The sequence below is a fragment of the Scomber scombrus genome, chromosome 16 (assembly GCF_963691925.1).
Source record: "Scomber scombrus chromosome 16, fScoSco1.1, whole genome shotgun sequence".
Lineage (NCBI taxonomy): Eukaryota > Metazoa > Chordata > Actinopteri > Scombriformes > Scombridae > Scomber > Scomber scombrus.
The window spans coordinates 3274743-3294992 of NC_084985.1; the positions used below are offsets into that span (position 1 = coordinate 3274743).

The 20250-nt window shown below is 38.9% G+C and overlaps 1 protein-coding gene across 2 annotated transcripts in view; it reads right to left on the minus strand.

Annotated features, from left to right (window-relative positions):
* Window positions 1-271: 271 nt before the first annotated feature.
* LOC133995999 (tenascin) overlaps window positions 272-20250 on the minus strand; it is a 57445-nt gene continuing 37466 nt past the window's right edge. Inside the window, exons 8-20 of one of the 2 annotated variants that reach the window (XM_062435516.1) lie at window positions 18351-18620; window positions 13830-16751; window positions 10911-11033; window positions 10251-10394; window positions 9036-9155; window positions 7568-7717; window positions 6554-6684; window positions 6111-6234; window positions 5385-5536; window positions 5028-5124; window positions 3355-3510; window positions 2301-2464; window positions 272-793 (exon numbers count right to left, since the gene is read on the minus strand). In XM_062435516.1, the coding sequence (XP_062291500.1) occupies window positions 695-793; window positions 2301-2464; window positions 3355-3510; window positions 5028-5124; window positions 5385-5536; window positions 6111-6234; window positions 6554-6684; window positions 7568-7717; window positions 9036-9155; window positions 10251-10394; window positions 10911-11033; window positions 13830-16751; window positions 18351-18620 (4652 nt within the window). In that variant the 3' untranslated portion in view covers window positions 272-694. The remainder of the gene's footprint in view (window positions 794-2300; window positions 2465-3354; window positions 3511-5027; window positions 5125-5384; window positions 5537-6110; window positions 6235-6553; window positions 6685-7567; window positions 7718-9035; window positions 9156-10250; window positions 10395-10910; window positions 11034-13829; window positions 16752-18350; window positions 18621-20250) is intronic. The other variant, XM_062435517.1, reaches the window with a different exon arrangement.

Here is a 20250-nt window from a genome sequence, read left to right on the forward strand (position 1 = left end):
AGGTTAACATGCTATCAGGTTAAAAAAATCCTGTTAATTCTCATCCAGCTAATTTTCTATTATTATGTAGCTTCCTTTGCTAATGTGGAAATTGAAAAGTCCTTAAAAAATGAAAATGAAAAAAGACATTTCACTTTCCACCCAAATAAAATCTCACTGGATGAAATCAAGATCACACCAACCTTCATTCTGTATCTACTAATCAACAGTCTATATTTTACTGTGTGTTTGGCTGCTGACTCGTTTCCATCCCAAATCAAATAATGAGGCATGTAGTGTGATTTTTATTTACATCAAAAACAATAAAAATCCTGCGTGCACAGAAAGAAAATCACCTCTGAATCAACTAAAAGAGAAACATTGACAAAAGTGCTGCAAACAGCAGCCATGTATACATCTTACATTATATTGGGGTAGAAGTTCAGATATATCAAAATATCAGCACATGAAACCAGAATGATCTGAAATACTTTGTTATTATGTCATTTGGGGTGAAATGACCCTTTAAATATAGAGAGTTGGAGCAGCCCTGCTTTAAAAACATGATAAAAACATGAAAACTGTACAATCTACAGTAACATACTGATAACTGTCCTCTATACAAATGAAAAAATACGTCTTCATCTCGCGTGTGTGTGTTTGTTCACGTGTTGTCCAACACATGTTTAACAGTTCATTATCTTGTGTCATCCTCTCATCCTCTGGTCGGAGGACTGAAGGCTGCTGGTCTCATCTTCATCTCAGTGAACGGGATGGAGAACTCTTTTCCTTTCCAGCTGGTCCAGATCACACCCTGAAAGAAATTATACAAATAAAACAAACAGAAGACTCTTAAAAAAACAATTCAGGTCAATCTGAGATAGTTCAGTATCGTCTCTAAACTGTAAATTATATTATATTCATTATACACTGTCGCCCATAATGTTGGAATTAAGTATTTTTTACCTCTTTCCATGAAATGATTGTGACAATGTGATTTATTCTTGATAGATAAAGTATAAATATTCTCAAAATTGTATTGATCAATCTCATTGCACCTGGTCAAAGGTGATTACTGATGTGTATAAATAGAAAATAAAAAGAGGAATGTGTCTGAAAACTAAATTATTCCAACTTTATGGGCGACTGTGTATATTATATTGTCTATATAATGTAATGTAATATTGTATTAATGTGTAAGCGTAATACAAACTGTTATAACAATATAGGTGATATCTATTTATTAATATAACAGTAAAGTGTCAATAACATTAAACAAATGTTATAATAACTTATTAAATATTACTGTTTGGTTTTGTGAGTATTTATTCTTAACAATTTCTGACAAAGTTTCCTGAGAACAACGATGTAATTTATGATAAATCATGAAGGAAATTAGTTCTAAATTAAACCCTATTAATGTATAATTAAACAAATAAAATATTATTTAATCCTTTATGGATTATTGGAAACTCAAAACACACTATTAGTTTTTCTATGTGTTTGTTGTGTTTTTAGGTTTATTTTGGTATCTTACATTTTCCCCGTCTTGATCCTCATAATTATACGTGTGTTTTTATTTGATTGTAATTCTCATCTCTCTGTAAAGCAACATGTTGTTTTTAAATGTGCTCTATAAATAAATATGTATGTGTATATAAATATGTATATTCAGTCAATGGGTCTTACAGTTCCTCTTTTGGTTGTTAAACATTAAAATGCAGCACTACTGCCATCATGTGGTCAGAGATGGTAGTGCACAAAAAAACAGCTAAAAGAGTTAATATTGGACAGGTGGACAGAAACATGACTCCAAATGAATGAATGAGTGAGAGTATCGGTGCAATAATCAATATCAAACCAAGCTGACCATTTTAATCAGTTATTACTCGTATTTTCTGTTCTTCCTGTTTCTTCAGATGGAAACATAAAAGCACTGAAGGAACTTTTAGCTCTTCGATTGATCCATGAGTTTAAATTCTGGGACTGTTCACTTCCTGGGAATACTTTTTCTCTTTCTTTTTTTTTTTTCTTTAACAGTGTAACATCAGTTTATTTATTGAACAGATTGATAAATAGGATAAGACATACTTAATTGTCCTAACAATGTTGTTTTGAATAATGGTCTTAACAACATTTGTCCCATTTACACCTTAATGTTTTTCGTACTGTTTTTGTCATTTGTTTGCTAAACCAGAATCACATCCTTATCTGTAACTTTTTTTTTTCTTTTTTCTTCCTGGAACTACTTGGTCACAAAATCATTTACGTTACTACGGTTATGAAAAACATCAAATAAGGTTTTAGAGTGAGGTCCCCACCTGGTGTTTGACATCGATGCCGTACAGGCCGTTGAGGTTTGCCTCGTGGCAGTTCTTGTACCACCAGCCGCCGCGGTACGACATGGCACAGCGGGTGATGAACGGTGCTGGGTCGCGGTCCTTGGTGGAGAAGACTCGATTGTTGTGGTAACTGAAGGAGTCGCCTGAGTGGAGAGATGGAACAGAGATGAGGAAAAAACTAAAGAAAATAAAAGATAAAACCCTTTCTGCACAGATGACACAAGAACTAAGTGTTCAGATAGTTAAAAAGTGAAACTACACAATTTATTAATACAAGTTTAATTCCTGCATTTAACACTGTCCTTAATTAAAGTACCAGTTATGTAGAAAAACAGCATGTTTTTTATGAATTACAAAATTGTATTAAATACTGAACTGTTAATGTGTGTAGGTCTGCAACTAATAGTTTTTTGGCATAACAATAGGTGGGGAAAAAAATCAAGATAATCTTTTAAATTGATTTTTTTTTCATCCTTGAAAAATATGTGGATTATAAAGTGTTTGCTGATGTAATACTCATGTCAGCCACAAGAGGGCACACGTGTACAACAACTGCTCTTCTAAATGGAGTAATGGACCATTCATATTTTCTTCCAGGTGAGTTTCAATTTCTCCAGAACATTTTTGTTTCTCACTTGCCTTCTGGGTTTCTGTACATATTAAATTATATTTTTGAAACACAAGCCTTTTTCCTGTATACTACCAATCAAATTTCAAAGAATTGTCCTAAGAATGAAGCATTACAGAGCAATTATTTTCAGGGAATCGTTCAAAAAATGTTGAAGAAACTACATATGAAACTCCAATTCAATCAACTTCCCATTTTACTGTTTTTTACAATTTGTACCACATTGAACCACCTTGTCTGCAAAATATCCTAATATTTAACTACATGCCTTCAAAATTTTGAGGGAATTAGTAGAAAATGAAGGGCCCTGTAAAACAAAGTACATACATACAGGATGCTCATACAGGAAGTGCAATTAAGATGGCATCACTGGCCCTAAAGCCCACATTTCCCATCAACACTCACCTGCAGTGCCGCTGTATCCGCCCACCGTCAGTCTGTAGTTCCTCTTGGCAACCTCAAATGTCGAGTATTTGGCGTACACCGACTCATCTCCATCACGCATGTCGACACGCAGATTCATCTTGGTCATCGTTGTCAGGTTGTGGAGACTGTCAAGACCTGAGATAGAGAAGAGATTAAAAAGTATATTTTCAGACAGACCTTCCTGTGGGGTTTATTTTAGAGTTGTTTGAAACCATGAAACTTCCAATTCACTATTGATATTTGTAAACTCAACACAAATCCCAAATTTATTTCTTACTCTCAGAGCACGAGCAGGGTGGTTAGTTCACTGAATATTGACACAAAATGGGATTTGATTTCAGGCTCTTGGTACTAGTTTTCTGTGCTGATAGTAGTTTGTTTTTATTGGTACAGAATGGATTTTTGGAATTTATTGCTGGACCTCTGGCACTAACTGGACGTCATTTTGGGCATTTTAGTGTCTAAACAGGACATTTTTATTGCATTTTCCTGTTTTAACCCAAACCATGATCTTTCTCTAACCCTGATTATGTATTTTTGATTACATCATGAGAAAAAGCATTTCCTTATTAAAAATAATAAGGACCACACATCGAGTACAATCCTGAGACCGAAAGGGGGATATGGAGTCTCACTGGATGACCACATGTTTCAAGACTCTAACAAAGGAAGTCTTTAAGAAACTCAACCCAGTCCTTGGTTGTTTGCACCCAGGTGTGAACTCCACCCATGGACCCAGGGTCACGAAACCACAGCTCAACCTTTCCACTCTCCTTTTCCATTCAGCTGCTCAGCTCTCTATTCCCACATGTGTCCTGCTCACAGCAGACACACACAGAACTCTTCTGAACATGTAGCGACGCAAGAGCCTGCTTGGGATTAAGCAACAAAGGCAAGGTATCATCGAGCTACTGACTCTGACAACAAAGGGACAATCAGTGGCCTCCACAGTAACCTGGACCCTCTGACCTGCACAACTAAACATAGACTAAAGCTGACATCATTCTGCCTTGGAGCCAAACTCTTCTTAGCCTGACTCAACTATGGATTTGCCAGCTAAGAAACAAGAATATTATCTCTGATAATCATTCATTACTGCTGATATCCAAACCAAGTCCCAACACAGTCTAATATTTAAAAGACCTTTCTATAAGCATCTTGTTATAACAAGTTGTTTTTCTGCTTTAATGTCCCTGAAGGGCAATTTGGTTTGCAACAGAAGTAACAACATGCATATCTCGCATGCCAACAACACAATAAATCTTACATAACAATATAAATGATACAAATAAATAAATACATACAGTCATCACAGTTTAACCGGTGTAACGTTCCCAACAAGCTCGCCTACAGCTTGTTTAAAAACCTAATGGCAGATGGAACAAATGATTTAAGTATAGCCTCTCTTAGACGGGAGAAGCTGAAACTCTACATGAAGAGGATGGAGAGGGTTCGCCAAAATGGCCTTTGCCCTCTGAGTGGCTCTAGCTTGATACAGACAATCAAGATCATTCACTTTAATGCCAATTGTTTTTTGGCAGAGTTTGACCACATTCCTCGGCTTGTTCTTATTTGAAATACTGAGGTTACCAAACCAACCAACCCAAAATGTGGATGGCCTATTGGTGTGTGATAAAATGTGTATTTCTTACCCAACCAGAACTCTCCACTCAGATCTCCGAATCCTTTGACGTACTCCTTCCAACCTTTAAAGAAATCCACCGAGCCATCCTTCCTCCTCTGGAGGACCTGCAGACAGGAAACACACAATCAGTTCAGTGTCCCAAATCCAGACTGATTGTGAGCAGGTGTAAAAATAATGTAAATTCAAATAAAGACCAAAAACGCCCTGTTTCCTGACTGTGCTGGAACTTTAAATATGTTGACTTCATGTAAACTAACTGCAAGAAACCATATACTATAAAGATTAGTCTATAGTATATTCTGAGACACATTTGACTGAAGGGAAGTGGATGAAGGTGATGATGTAACTGATGATGTCACTGTACCGTCCAGCCTCCTCCGTCTGTCTCCATGTCGCAGTAAACCATCATCGGTGCCCCGAGTTTCCCGTGTGGGAAAATCTCGACCTCGCCTGATGTCGTGATGCCGTTCAGCAGCTCCTGGGAGCAGTCGGTGGGGAAGGGGAACCGTAAGGTACCTAAGGAAGAGGAGGGAGGAGGAAGGTGAGAGGAACACAACATATACAGTATGGTGGGACTTCTACTAGTTATTAGAGGATAAGACAGCTGATTTCCTATATTTTCCATTGTCAACAAATGTCAAAACTACAAAGACTAATAACACAATCACATTTCAGTCTTACTTGTCCTTTTTTTTTTACAATGTAGGACAAAGTCAGGAGCTTGTTATATGTAGCACAACAAGGTAATGAAGCTGTAAACAGAGCCGTGTTCCCGCACATGCTTGCTGGGTATTACACAGAACTACTCTCTGGAGACTGAAAATATGATCATGGTTATAAGTCTTTGGAGCCATTTTGAAACAAACTAATGTGACCAAACTCTTCATATTGAAGGAACATGTAACCCAGTGCAGTGGTGTGGCTCAATGCCATGTTTTTAATAGTTTCTGGACAACAACGGAGGTCTACGGCACAGAGGAATAAGACATATCAGGAGATTAATGTTAATTTGGCTCCAAACTTGACATTTGTTGACAAGAAGAAAAATATAGAAACAAGGACAATACTGTGATATAAGAAGCTGTTGTACCAGTGGTGAAGTCAGTGGAGATGGAGCCTCCTCCTCCCTCCATCTGCAGCTGTACATTGTACTTGGATCCAGGATGAAGCTTAGTCAGCTTGTACTCTCTTACTGAGGCATCCACGATCACTTCCTACAAAGGGAAAAAAACAGGAGATTTGGTAGAAGTAAGCCAGACTGATCAAAAACATGCCACACCAGCTTGTTTTAACCCTCTGTACAGATTCTTCTTTTGATGCATACATTTCTCTTTCATTTCTCTTTTCTCTTATCAAAGTATAAAACTTCCAGAAACCCAAATTACAGGAAAAATTACTTATGCACCGATAAAAATATACAAATCGTTATTGCTAATCATTGAATATTATTATAGAAAAGTTCATGGTTGTAAAAAATAGTTTCACCATTTCTACATGCTGAGATTCCAGGAGGTAGCTACTTCATTTTCTTACCTTCATTTCTCCACCTTCTGTCTGATAGGTCAGCTTGTAGCTCCCCAAAAGCTTTGAGGGTGGTTTCCATGTCAACACGGCGGTGCGAGGGGTTACCTGGCTGGCCATGAGGTCACGTAGTTTTCCAGAGCCTGGAAAAGGAGGTGGGGGAATTACAGTTACTGCTTTATGATGGACAATCTTGAGTCTCTTTAACCCTCCTGTTGTCCTTGAGTCAAGGAAGGAAGGGAGGAAGAAGGAAGGAAGGGAGGAAGAAGGAAGGAAAGGAGGGAGGAAGGAAGGAAGGGAGGAAGGAAGGAAGGGAGGAAAGGAAAGAAGGAAGGGAAGAAGGAAAGGAAGGAAGGACAGAGGAAAGAAGGAAGGGAGGAATGTAGGGGGGAGGAAAGAAAGAGAGAAGGAGGGAGGGAGGGAGGGAGGGAGGAAGGAAGGAAAGGAAGGAAGGAAGGAGGGAAGGAAAGAAAGAAGGGAGGAAAGAGAGAGGAAGGAAAGAAAGAGAGGAGGGAGGGAGGAAGGTAGGGGAGAAAAGAAAGAGAGAAGGAGGGAGGACAGAAGGAAGGAAGGAAGGGAGGAAAGAAGGAACAGTCACAACAGACGGGAGGACGACACAAAGATTAAAAGGAGACAAAATCTGTATATTCCCAGCTCTACATTCATAGAGCACATGCTGTCTGTCCCTGATGTATGGACAGAAAGCGGAAAGAAAGCTTTTATGTTTTCTGCTGCAGACACTTTTCATAGGAAAGATAAATCAAACTTTTTATCTCAATTCAAGGTGGTTGGAACATTGAGGAATTTTAGCTTTCCTGACACTGACAGTTGCTTTTCACTGTTCTTTGAGCCTTCATACATCGTCATCTGGTTTTTAACCCTAACCCTGATGACATGTTGTCCTGTCTGAAACTTGTAATGCTGCTGATGGTTGCTAACCTCAGAGAGTTTAAATAAAGGTTAAATAAATAGTACATAACAGTTTAAAGGTTCAGGGTTTGTGTGTGTGTGTGTGTGTGTGCGGACCGCTGTCGGTGGTGAAGCTGGTGGTGGCTGCTGAGCTCTTCTGGCTGCCCAACTCGCTGGTTATGGTGACGGTGTAGGTGGTGGATCCTTCCAAACCGCTCAGCTGCTGCTCCGCTGCGTTTCCAGACACTGTGATCGTCAACGGTGAATCTGAACAAACACAACTCTGAATCATCAGTTTACATTTTACTCAGTTTACAAACACAGTCTGTTTATTATTTCTTATTTGCCTTTTTTTGGCTTTATCTCAATATTGAGGGTACTGAGTCATTTCATTAGATTAATACAATGGTCTATTAGCTTCCATACAGTAAATAAGAAATCAAGTCACACACAAAAACAAGAGACCACACATTTCCTTTTTTAATGTCCTTACACTGGCTGTTAGTTGATTTTAGAATTGATACAAAAGAAAAGTTGCTTCTTCCATCAGTAGGTTTTCTTATAATTTTTATTTATTTACTTGTTTTTATTAGTTTTGAATGCTATATATACGTGGAAATATTTGTGTATTTTATTTTGTTTTTTATTCTGTACTTTGCTCCTTTTATGTCTGCCATGTAAAGCACTTTGTAATTGTTTTGACAAGGACTATAAATCAACTGTATTTCATATTATTTTCATAAATTGTCAGGAAAGATGCATTTTTTCCAGGCGGGGAGTTCCGGTCCTCTGAAATGATGCCAACGCGGAAGTAACTTAAAACTGCATTCTATCAAAAGGCCACCAGGGGGCGACCGTTTTGGTGTCAAAAGGACTTCCGTCTCTATACAAGTCAATGGAGAATTCACCAACTTCTCACTTGATTTATAACCTCAGTAAACGTTTTCAAAATGTGTTTATGGTCTCAATCGCTAGTTTAAAGCCTTCTTCAATGCAGTACGATGTTCATTTGGGACATTTTGGCCTCCCTGATTTTATATGTGACGATAAAGCAGGGTATGCATTAGGGCGTGGCTACGTCGTGATTGACAGGTTGATTGGTTCACAGGTTCAGGAGGGCGCCTCATGCTCCTCCTGATGCCCATATAAGTAGAATCCGTGGTTTTTTTTTTACCCGGCATGCACCTGATATTTTCAAGATGGCGCTGCCCAGATCCGAAACTATTCGCTTCCAAGCAGCAGTCCACAAACCAATGGGTGACGTCACGGATATTACGTCCATTTTATATACAGTCTATGATTTTTCCCCCCTTTATAATTGGCTTTTGCTTTAATCTTTTTCTAAGATTTCAGCAAGTAGGATCAGGTGCTTCTCAGTTATAGGCAGTTCAATTAATTCATTGCCTGTCTGGTTGCGTAGTTAAAGGCTGTGAATTAATCGGTGTGATACAGTCTCTTTTTTTCTCTGGAACCGAACTAATGAAAACGTTGAAATAAACCATCATCCTTTAAATTTTGACTCAGTTACAGTGAAGTTATATTTTGTTTTCCAATAAACTACAGAACTGCTGTAACAATCAATTACCTTTCCCTGAGCTGTAAACAATGGTGTATTTATCAATGGCGGCCAAAGCTGGACGCCATAACAACAAGGCCTTGGTGTCTGTGACGTTTATGGCCTTCAGGTCTGTAGGAGCGTCAGGTCCTGAGAGAGTGAGAGAGATGAGAAAAGAAAGAGATACAGAAAATGGTCAAAACAGAGCACAACAATGGCAAAAAACAATAAATGAACTACTAAATGAAAGCAGGTCAAAAACATCCATAAAGTAAGCACAGAGAGGATCCACACTGTGAGACACTGTGTTTGGTTTGTCAACAGTTACGTCACCAATGGGAATCATCTGAAAAAGGAAAAAGGATTTTGAAGAAACACAGAGCACTGGAACGAATCCAGGCTGAGACTCCGCTGAGAGAAGTTCAAAATATCCACAGTTTGTTTCCAGATGTTGCACCTGCTCACAGATGTTATGGAAGATGTGACTTTTGAATACATGAAGAAAAAATATAAAAAGAAACATGCATGTTTAGATTGTTAGAAACTACAAAGGTCTTTAATTGTCTTGAAGTTAGTAAAAAAAAAAAGAAAGAAAACAGGACAACATCATAACTCTTGTTTTAACCTTCGTGTCGTCCACCCGGGTCAAATGGACCCCGTCTGTTTTTACTGTTCCTTCTTTCCTCCCTTCCTTCTTTCCTTTCTTCCGTCTGTCCTTCCTCCCTCCCTCCTTCTCTCTTTCTTTCCTCCCCCTACCTTCCTCCCTTCCTTCTTTCCTGTCCTTCTTTCCTTCCTTCCTCCCTCCCTGCCTTTCCTTCCTTCTTCCTCCCTTCCTTCCTTCTTCCTCCCTCTTTCTCTTTCTTTCGTCCCCCTACCTTCCTCCCTTCCTTCTTTCCTGTTCTTCTTTCCTTCCTTCCTACCTTCCTTCTTTTCCTTCCTTCCTCCCTTCCTTCTTTCCTTCTTTCTTCCTTCCTTTCTCCCTCCCTTCTTCCTCCCTTCCTTCCTTCCTTCTTCCTCCCTTCCTTCCTTCTTCCTCCTTCTTCCTCCCTTCGTTCCTTGACTCGAGGACAACAGGAGGGTTAAAGAATTTGGCTTTAGATTAAGTCATGAAAGGATTTTATGCAACTCAGTTTGTCATTTTTAGCATAATAAACACAGGATGTCTGCTGTTTTTAAGACAAACTCATCTTGTTTTTATCAATAAATCAAAGTGAAGAGGGGAAACCTGTGGGCTGCGGCACTTACGTGTCCTGACAGATTCCCTGATGGGGTCGCTCTCGTCCAATCCAAGGATGGAGATCACATTGACCTCGTATGAGGAGCCAGGAGAGAGCTCTGATAGGCCGAGAGAAGAATTGTTCGAGTCCACGGACACTGACACCGGCTCACCTGCACAGAAAAGATGGGCAATGAGTCATTCTGTTGTTCATTCATATTCTGTATTTTTTCTGAATAGTAATAGCTCAATTTAAAAGAGTAAAAGTAAAGATAAAAATTTAATTAAATAAAAAAAAATAAAAAATTGTATTTAATTTATTTATTTAATTTCTCTTTCTATTTTTCTGTACTTTTTTTAATTTTATTTTGTATTATTAGTGGGGGGAGGGGGATTCATTGTATGTTTGAATGTTTCCATGTGTTTACTATTATTGGGTTTTATTTTTATTTCTCAAATTGCATGTTTTTTGTTTCCAATTCTTACTGTTAAATGTTTGTTTTATGTAAAGCACATTGAGTTGCCATTGTGTATGAAATGCGCTATATAAATATTTTATTATTCTTTTCAGGGCATCTCTTCATGATGAAATGGAAGATGACAGACTCTTAATATCTGCTTCGTTTTATTGCTTATTTGAGTGCCATGTAAATCTATGTAAATTAGTAAAACATGAATGTATTTCTCACCTTCCTCAGTGTGTGTGTATGTGATCTTGAAACCACTGACGGGTGTATTGGGTTTGGTCCAGGACACCGTCAGAGATGTTTCTGTAACTTTACTGAAGGTTATGTCGGTCGGAGGCTCCGGGCCTGAATGGTGAGAGGAGTTCAATGAGGGAGGTGATTGACAGGAGGGAAGGAAGAAAGGAATGATGTGAAAAAGAGAAAGAAGACATTCACAAAATAGGAATTAAAATTATGAAGACAGGAAGAGCAATGAGAAAAAACATGGAAGAAGATATAGTGACGTAGAAAGAAAGTAAAATAAAGTGGGAACATAATGCAGCAAGTTTCATGAGGAGATAGAAGTAGAAAAAGGTTTATAGTGACAATAAAAATAGTGAAAAAACAATAAATCCTAAGGTTTTGTGTAGAGGAAACAGTGTGCATATTTATTATTTATTCATCCACACATCTGCAATTAGTGCTCCGATGAGTTTTTGTGTATATATGTACATTGCAAACATATATACAGTATACAGATCATATACAGACATAAAGTGTCACAATTAAATGTAGACGATGGATCCTGGACAGCAGCAAAAGAGAGAGAATGAAGACATGATTATAAGCTAGCTGGTCACTCGAACCTGAAAAAAGAAGCGCGGCAGAAATGACGGACGTTAACACAAAGAAAGAAAAAGTTGACAATTTCACAAGGTTGTTAAGGTTGGAAGAAAACAAAACAGCTAGATATTATTTCAATGCAGTCTTAAGAGCTAAAAAAAAGAAGGAAAGTGAAGTTTATGTCAGATTTTTAACTTGGAGTGTGAATGATTTTTTATTAAACAACTGAATCATCACACTCTCAAACAATAGACTAATAATTGACAACTTTTTGATCCATATTGTGTCCCCAAATAGGTCCTTAAAAGTTAAATACTGTCTACTGTAGTAATTATAGGATTAGAATTTGCACAAGGTGAAGACAGACCAAATGTGTAGAGACCAGCCGTGGTCTTACCCTGGTTTGGGTGAGAAGTGAAGGGGTGTCAGTGAAGCTGGCTGTTAGCTTACCCTGAATGAGAGAAGACCAGAGCAGCAATGAATGAATGATGTTATGTTACGTTATGTTTGTTTTTTGTTTTTGTGTGGACTCTAATTTGATGTCAATTCACCCACTGAGATTATCTGTCTTTCTGCAACCCTGGAATCATTGGGAAACAGATGTGTGGCTTTTAGTTGCATCTGACTGAATTTTAGCATTGGATGTTTACTTTAGAATTGTACAATATTAATATGATTATATGATGAACTGGGGCAACTTGGATTATTCAAATGAATATTAATTTGAAGTTGAGGTTAGTGAATGAATTTAGCCTCATAAAGGGGCGTTCAGACCAAAAGCGTCTGACGCGAAACAATCGCTTGAATTGCTATATCAATTTTTGGATTGTCGCTTCATTCGCGCTTGTGACGTCGGGACAAACTCGCCGCTGATTGGATGTCGCCTGAAAAGTTCAATTTTTCCAACTTTATTCGCGCCGCTTCAGACGCATGATTCATTCATTCATTCGCTTCAGACGCTTCATTCACGCCGCCTGATATAAAATCTCGTTATCGCGCCATTTACATTCATTTTCTATGTAGACTTGCTGCTCAATTCGTGTCAGACGCTTTTGGTGTGAACGCAGCTTAAAAGGTTCTGTCAAGCTTTCTGTCCAAGACTGAGTGGATGTACCAGATTGAGAAAAAGAAAGCTAAAACTTTGGGAAACAAAGTTCACCTGCTTGGAAGGTTTGAAAGTTTTTGAATAAACAAGGACGTTAAAACTACTTTTGATTCTTGGTTTCTCATTTCTTACACTGTAGGAACAACATTTTCTGTGTGTCCAAGTTAAGTTAAACTGAACAAATTGTTAGCTGGTAAACTTACCAGCAGGCTAAAGGCAACCAATGCTAATGTCAACATGCAGCTACCAGCCACCAAAAACTAGACGCATTAGCCAGTGCACAAATTTGCTAGCTAACAAGCTGACATGATTTAAATGACCAGTTATTCCATGGTCAAATGTTTTTCTTGTTGTATCCATATCCTGTGTTTTGTACATCCACCACCCATCCCAACCTATACCAACACGGGAAACAATGTAGTGGTATATATTATGTTTAATTTTAGGAGACAGGGTTGACTTATTTCACAGCTGCAAATAATTAGCCACAACTATTGGCTTTTTTGACATGTCAATTTAGTTTTGACATTCAGTACGGTTATCTTATCTACCTATAGCTAACTTTATGACAGCGCAAACTACTATGATCAATAATCACTGACAAATTAAGAAACTTTGAAAAATTAACTTTTGTGAGGTTTGACATCAAATACTTGAGTGTGACTTCATGGTTGAGAAAGAGTTGAGTATTATAAGGCATGATAACTCATGAATATCAATGTTTCAAATATTCATGAATGCTGAAGAGTGATTGCACAAATACAGTATTAACACAAAACACAGTGGCTTAGATGGCTTTGTCGACATTGAAATGTGCTGAAAACAAACAACAAAACAGGTTACGTGTCACTGAACCAATGATTAAACAAGAAAAACGCAGGATGATGAAACTGAAACTGTAAATCACAAGCTTACAGTTTTCAAGAGCACCACACCACTTTAGCTCTTGAAATGAAAATGGAAGAAGCATTTAGTAAGTAAGCAAACACCTCCATTCATATTAGAGACATGTGATAATTAGTTTACAAGTGAAATTGTGTTTAAATCAGCACAACATAGAAGACATGTACGTGGACAGTTTATTTATTGTAAATAGACTGAGGTGCAAAATCAAGAAGAAAGGAGTGAGGTTTCTGACTTCTCAACATTGACAATAATGTTGTAGCATTGTACAGTAGTAATTCATGTTGTTCTACTGTCACAATAGCTTGTACCTGTACTGATGACAAGCTTGTGCAGTCTGGACAGAAGGCCAGGGCCCTTTCCAAGCAAGGTCACAGTGTACTCTTTCTGCGGAGGCAGATCCTCAAACTGGAAGGAGCGTGCTGAACCAGGAAGAACAATCTTGTCACTTTCTGTGGCAGGTTTGACTTCTTTGATGCTTTGGATGGTTGGTATCTGTGTGCCCACACTTTCAAGTACTCTGTTTTCATTTTCAGTGTTTCTATTTTCAGCATCTTCTTTGCCATCTTCTTTCTCAGAGTCTTCTTCTTCCAGTTCTTTCCTGCTTTCCTCCTCCTTTGGCTCTTCATCTTTTCCAGATTCTTTCTTGGTCACCACAAAGTTTTTATATTTCCCCTCAGGTGCATCCCATATAACTGTAAATCCATCTGAGGTTTGGTTCGTCACTCCCACGTAGTCCAGAGGTTCCCTTTTGACTCCAGAAGAAGAGACATCTGATTCCTTTGGAGATTTGGAACTATCGCTTCCTGTCTGTTCAGTTTTACTGTCAAACTCATGTTTTGCAGTATGATTTGCTTTTGGATCCCCTACCCTATGGCTCCCACCAATATTTCTCATCGGCGTGCTGTGTGCTGTTATTCTTCTAGTTGGTGGTTGTCTCTTTGGAAGTGTGATTTTTTGCTTGATAACTGGTCTACCTTGAATTGCAGTGCCAGTATTTTTGGCAGCATTGACTCGCTCTTTATGAATGCCAGAGTCAGAGTTAGATTCTGGGGTCTGGGTTTCTTCTTCCCCAGATTTGATAGTTTGAGTCAGATCATTGTCCCCTACAGGGTCTGATTGTCTAATTTTGACTTCTTGGGTAGGTCTGCTGTCACCCTGCTCTCCAGATGGGTCAACTGGGACTTCAGGGGTATTCTCCTTTGCTGACTGGATAGTTTGACCTCCCCTAATGCCAACGTTTCCATTTGGCTTTCTCGTTGGTAAAGGCTTAGGAATGGGACTTATATGAGGTGGTCTCAGGTATGTACGGTTTCTGTTTTGGAAAGGCCCAACATAAGATTTTTCTTTAGTACTGGAAGGAGGTGATGAGGGGGCTGGTGATTCATTAGGAGAAATAGGGTCTGTACCACTTTCCATTGCATGATTTAAAGGTTGAGTAGGGCGAGTCTGGACTCTCAAGTTTGGGCGAGTTTGGTTCTGAAAAGGTCCATTTGGGCGACGCCGGTTTCCCAATTTTGAAGGAAGACGACGAATCGGGAGTCTTCCTCCTTTTGTTGGCGTTTTTTTCTGGTTTTGTTCAGCTCCTGAGGATGTAAGGGTAGTTGCTTCATCTTTGTCTGCACTTGTATCACTAACTGGTGCATTTACTTCAACAGAAGATGATTCCTCTGGAGCAGATGAAGATGGTGACAATGATAACTCACTTGCAGGGGTATGCATTGTTTCTGTCGCTCTTGTAGGGATGAGGTTCAGAGGTGAACCAGAATGGTAAGGAGCTTTCAAATTAAGTCGGGTTCGGTTTAGAAAGTGTACCATGTTTTGGTGTGGGCGACGTTTTGGATGTGTGCGACGGAAAACAGGTATGCCACTTTCTCTGGGGGGTACTTTTCGATCTTCTGGTGATGCCAAGCTAGGGGTACTTTCGTCAGTAGCTATATCTGCTTCATTGCTTTCCCCTGGATCAGATTTTTCTAAACTAGAAGAGGACAATGATGAAGGTGATGGAGATAATGATGGTAGTGATGATGGTGATGATGGTAATAATGAGGCAGATGACAAGATTAAATATGTTAATGATGGTGCTGCTGTTGATGTTAAAGATGAAGTGAGTGACGTTGATTCTTCAGATGAAGATGATGATGATGAAGATGATGGCAGGGATGATGATTGTGAGGTTGATGAGGCTGACTGAGATAATGAGGATGGTGACAGTGGTCTCAGTCCTCCTAAAATATGGTTCCTCACTTTTGCTGCATCATCAGAAAGGTCTGCAGGTTTGGACAGGTGAACAGAAAATGTTGTGATATTCAAACTTTCAAAAGTGTCTGTGAGGATTTTATGTAAAGGATCAGGTGAATAATTGGGATCAGTCTCTGGGGACAATGGCGTCAAATCAAAATGATTTTCCAGTGGTGTATCATCTGTTTCAGAAGAGCCCTGATGTGGGTCTGACGTAGTTTTTCCTTCCAGCACTGTTCCATCCCCTCTACATCCACTGCTCCTGTCCTTAAGGGGTAATCTGATATGTGTCACTTTAATTTTATTCATACATTTCTTCTCATGGCTTTGACCAGCCCCAGTTGGCTCTGAAGACACTGGATCAGCATCACCTCTCTGGACTTCTGTGCCAACATCTGGTTGCTTTTGTGTGCCAGGAGCAACAGTTGGTTCCTCCGAGTTGGTTCCTGAATCGGTTCCAGACATTATAGCTGAATTTTTGTCTTCCCTCCTCTCAGTACTCGATGCATCTACACTAGGGTCTCTCACAGTCAAAGCTGTATCCTCTGGTGTCCTGTCTCTTACAGTGGGACCAAGCAGTCTAGGTCTTTTGGCTAAAAAGAGCTTCTTCCTCTCTCCTTGCAGGGGGTTTGTGCCAGGGCCAACCTTTCTACCTCCAGGTCCCACTCTGCTTGCATTGAAACGCAAAAAGTTTGGGACATTTGGCTTACCGGACAATGCAGGCCTTTCAGCAAGTACGGGCTTGGCGCCATCTTTTCTGCTGACCAGAGGTTTAGTTCTGGCAATCACAGTGGCTGAGTGGTCTCTGTTAAGACCAATGACACCCCCGTCTTTTACAGAGTCAGTCCCATCCTCCTTCCTCCTCTTTTGGTCAAAGTCTTGATTTTCAGAAGAAGTGTTCAACTCTTGGTCTCTATCGCCATCTTCTTGTCCTGGTGCTGGTGTGACCTGCGTGGTCGCAGCTGCCATGGTAACCTTTGGTAATGTTTTCCCTAAAGATGTGAATGGGGGGGGTTTATTGTTAAGCTCATTGTATGCTGCCGATTTTTAAAAATCAAAAATGTGTCAGATCTAATAAAAGGAAGAAAAGCAGTATTAATATTCATTATGATCATTGTTATGCAAGAACAAAAAAACAATGAAGGGCAACAGTGTCCATGTAAAACCTGCAAGGAGAAAATTTAAATGTAATTAATGTTGAACTTGGACAGAGGAATTTAACATGCTTGGTGTCTGTGTCACTGTTGAGAAGGAAATATCATGACAGAGTTAAGGAAAACAGAATATTTTCTTCTGGAACTCATACATTTTTTTGGTCCTTTAGAGTTCAGGCCGCACATCGCTTTATTAACTTTATACACACTCTAAAGCATTTTTTTATGATGTGTTCCATTGAATAATGAGGTGTCACATAAAATTCCACTTGCTCTCACTTAGCAGGAGCAAAACTATCCTCACCTGAATACAGTTTGGACAAGAAACATTTGACTCACTCACAGTTGTAGCAACGCTGGAGCAAGAGATTTATTCCCCTTTTGTTCCTGTTTGGTTAAACTCCAGGTTTTATCCCTGTCTATATTTCTTTCTATCTATCTCTACATCTCTTTGTTCTGTTGCTGTAAGAAAATTAACTTTCACTGTCCTATAAAAATCTACATTTTCAGATGATGATGAAGGATCGTGTTACCTCTTAAAAAACTCTTTCACAACCCACTGGATTGTCTTCAAAATGAAACTTCACAAAATGACCAAGACAAACAACGTGTAACTAAATGTCTCAATACCTTCCAAATTCACGAACCTGCCTGTGGCTATCAAACAAAAGCTTATTAGTTCCTACTGAGGACAGAAATCATTACTCACAAATATATTGTTCATTTGTCAAAGACGCTCAGTAGTTACCTTAAACAGCTGGCCACTGTTTTTAGCAAACATTACTAAAAGAAGAGGAAATTGTTCATTAGATATGAACTATTTTCAGTGGTGGAGTAATCCATATATGGTGCTCTAGTGAGTATTTCTGGCAGCAGCACAGTGTGTATGGGACTGAATTCAAATAAATTACGGTGTGTGTTCATGGTGAGGAAGGAATATGTCACAGAAGAAGATATATCACAAAATGCTTGTTAGTAAATCAGTTCATTGTCAGTTTTGCTCTATTCATGGGATTTGTTAACAATAAGGAAAATATGAACTATTGTCACTTAAAGTTCAAGTTTGGAACAAAAAAAACATCCTAAGCCGCTCTTGATTTAGGGTTCAGTACTCAAAAACGCAGTTACTCTGCTCTTCCAGGGCTATATAGGTGCATATGCTGGCAACAGGAGTCAACAACAACAAGTCTCCCACTACTGTCATACATTTTTCTAAAAATTAAAATATTGCTAAACTTGGATTGATGCACAGAAATATATGACATCACCATTTTCCAGCTGCCTGCCACCTTCAAATTTGTGAGAAAATCAAAGGCAAAATCACAATATAACCAATTGTATTAAGAAACTGATGGAGAAAGAATGTTTTCAGGGCCTTTAACTAGGCCAAAATAAAATGTCATCAACACCCCAACAGTCGACTTTGGTTTTACTCACCAGGAACTGCCTGAGTGGACGTAGGTTCACTCTGACTTCTGCCTTTTTCTGCCACAAGTGTGATGTCATACAGACGCCCCGCCTCCAGCTGCTGGATGTGGGCAGAGTCTCTGCCAGGAGGGAAGGTCATTTCCTGACTCTTCCCTACTCCGTCTTTGGGCGACACAGTCATACGGTACCTGTCAATCTCACCCTGCGACTGCTCCCATTGGACCACCGCAGACGTGGAGGTCGTCTTGACGACGTGGAGATTTGTGGGACCAGAGATTACTGAAGAAGAAGAAGAAGAAGAAGAAGAAGAAGAAGAAGAAGAAGAAGAAGAAGAAGAAGAAGAAGAAGAAGAAGAAGAAGAAGAAGAAGAAGAAGAAGAAGAAGAAGAAGAAGAAGAAGAAGAAGAAGAAGAAGAAGAAGAAGAAGAAGAAGAAGAAGAAGAAGAAGAAGAAGAAAGGAATATAGTTGTAAAGCTTGACTGAGACACAAAGTTTATTAAACAGTGGCACATTAAAGTACCTGCAGCCTCACTCCGTCTCCATGTAAGGACTGAATCGTAAAGTGGAGCGTTTTCCTAGTTTGTTGTTGAACATTCATAAAAATAATGTCAGGATTAACAGTTAATTTGTCCTGCCTGATGTTAAGTTCACTGTGTCAAATTTAATTGTGTTTTAGTTGCTTTTTGAGTCAATTGGTATGATGCAGCAGTTTATCAGCCAACCCAATTTAGGAACCTCATGTTGCTCATGCTATGCTAGACTGACCTCATTTAGCAGATTTAGCTCAGGTGTTGTTTTAATGTACATATTTTGAACATTGTGATAATTAGGGATGTCCAAAACTGATCCTAAGGAAATGAAACCCCACTGATTCAGGAATATTTTTAATTAGAGCTGCAATTCTATTTAGTTAATCACCAAAAAAAAACAACTCTCCAGCGTGAGGATTTGCTGCTCCTGTACAATTTAGTTTTTAGTCTCTATTCTATCCAGCAACCTGTACCTGCACTGCTATGCGAGTGACTCTGTAGGGAAAAAGTACCTTTAATTTACCCAGCAGACTGGGCTCAGTGCACTTCCACCTCTTCACTTTCCTAAACCCACAGTTACTCTGCTGCGGCCTCAGTTTCTCTGCAGCTGCCACAGATTACATCGTTCACAGGAAGAGCAGCGGAGGGAAATGTTTAAACTCTCTCTGCCAGTTTGGAGATTTGAACCGCACTTGTCTGCCAAAATGTTGGTCAGAAGCTCCCCTCTTGAACCACTACAATTAAGAGTGCACTTTTATACGCACATTTTCTGTCAGTATTGATTTCAGTTTCTTTCATAGTTGATGAATATGGCTTTTTTCAACACTTTTAGTTGTGTTTTTAACAAATTAAATAGCAAACACAATTCTCTACACAACAGGCCACACAAAATATAAGATTATTATTTAATTGTCTTTAAATCTAAATGCATCATTACGGCCCTCATCCAGTTTTCATGGGTAGGAGCTGTGGCCTGCTTCCAGTTGAGTAATGTTGTTGCATTGCACTCTGAACTCTAGTTTTCAACACATTAGGATCTGGCACATTGAAAGCTGCTGTTAAGGGTCTGATCAACATTTCTATTCAATACTGTAGACAAGGTTTGAGAAATACTTAATAAAACAACCTTCAGCTCTAAAACATGTGTGTCACAAGCCACAATGCTCACGTGAGGGATAAATATTTGGGAAAATTCATATACATTTAGTTTAGCAAGGATTTTGTATTGAGGCTGCACATAATATCCTTCATTTTGACAATATTTAAGGTTTTCAATGTCTCCCTTGAAATGTAACATTATCTCTTAAAACAGCAAATTAAGGGTGTTTTGAGACATGAAACTTGGCACTGACTCCTGTATTAATAAAATAAAGTTACACC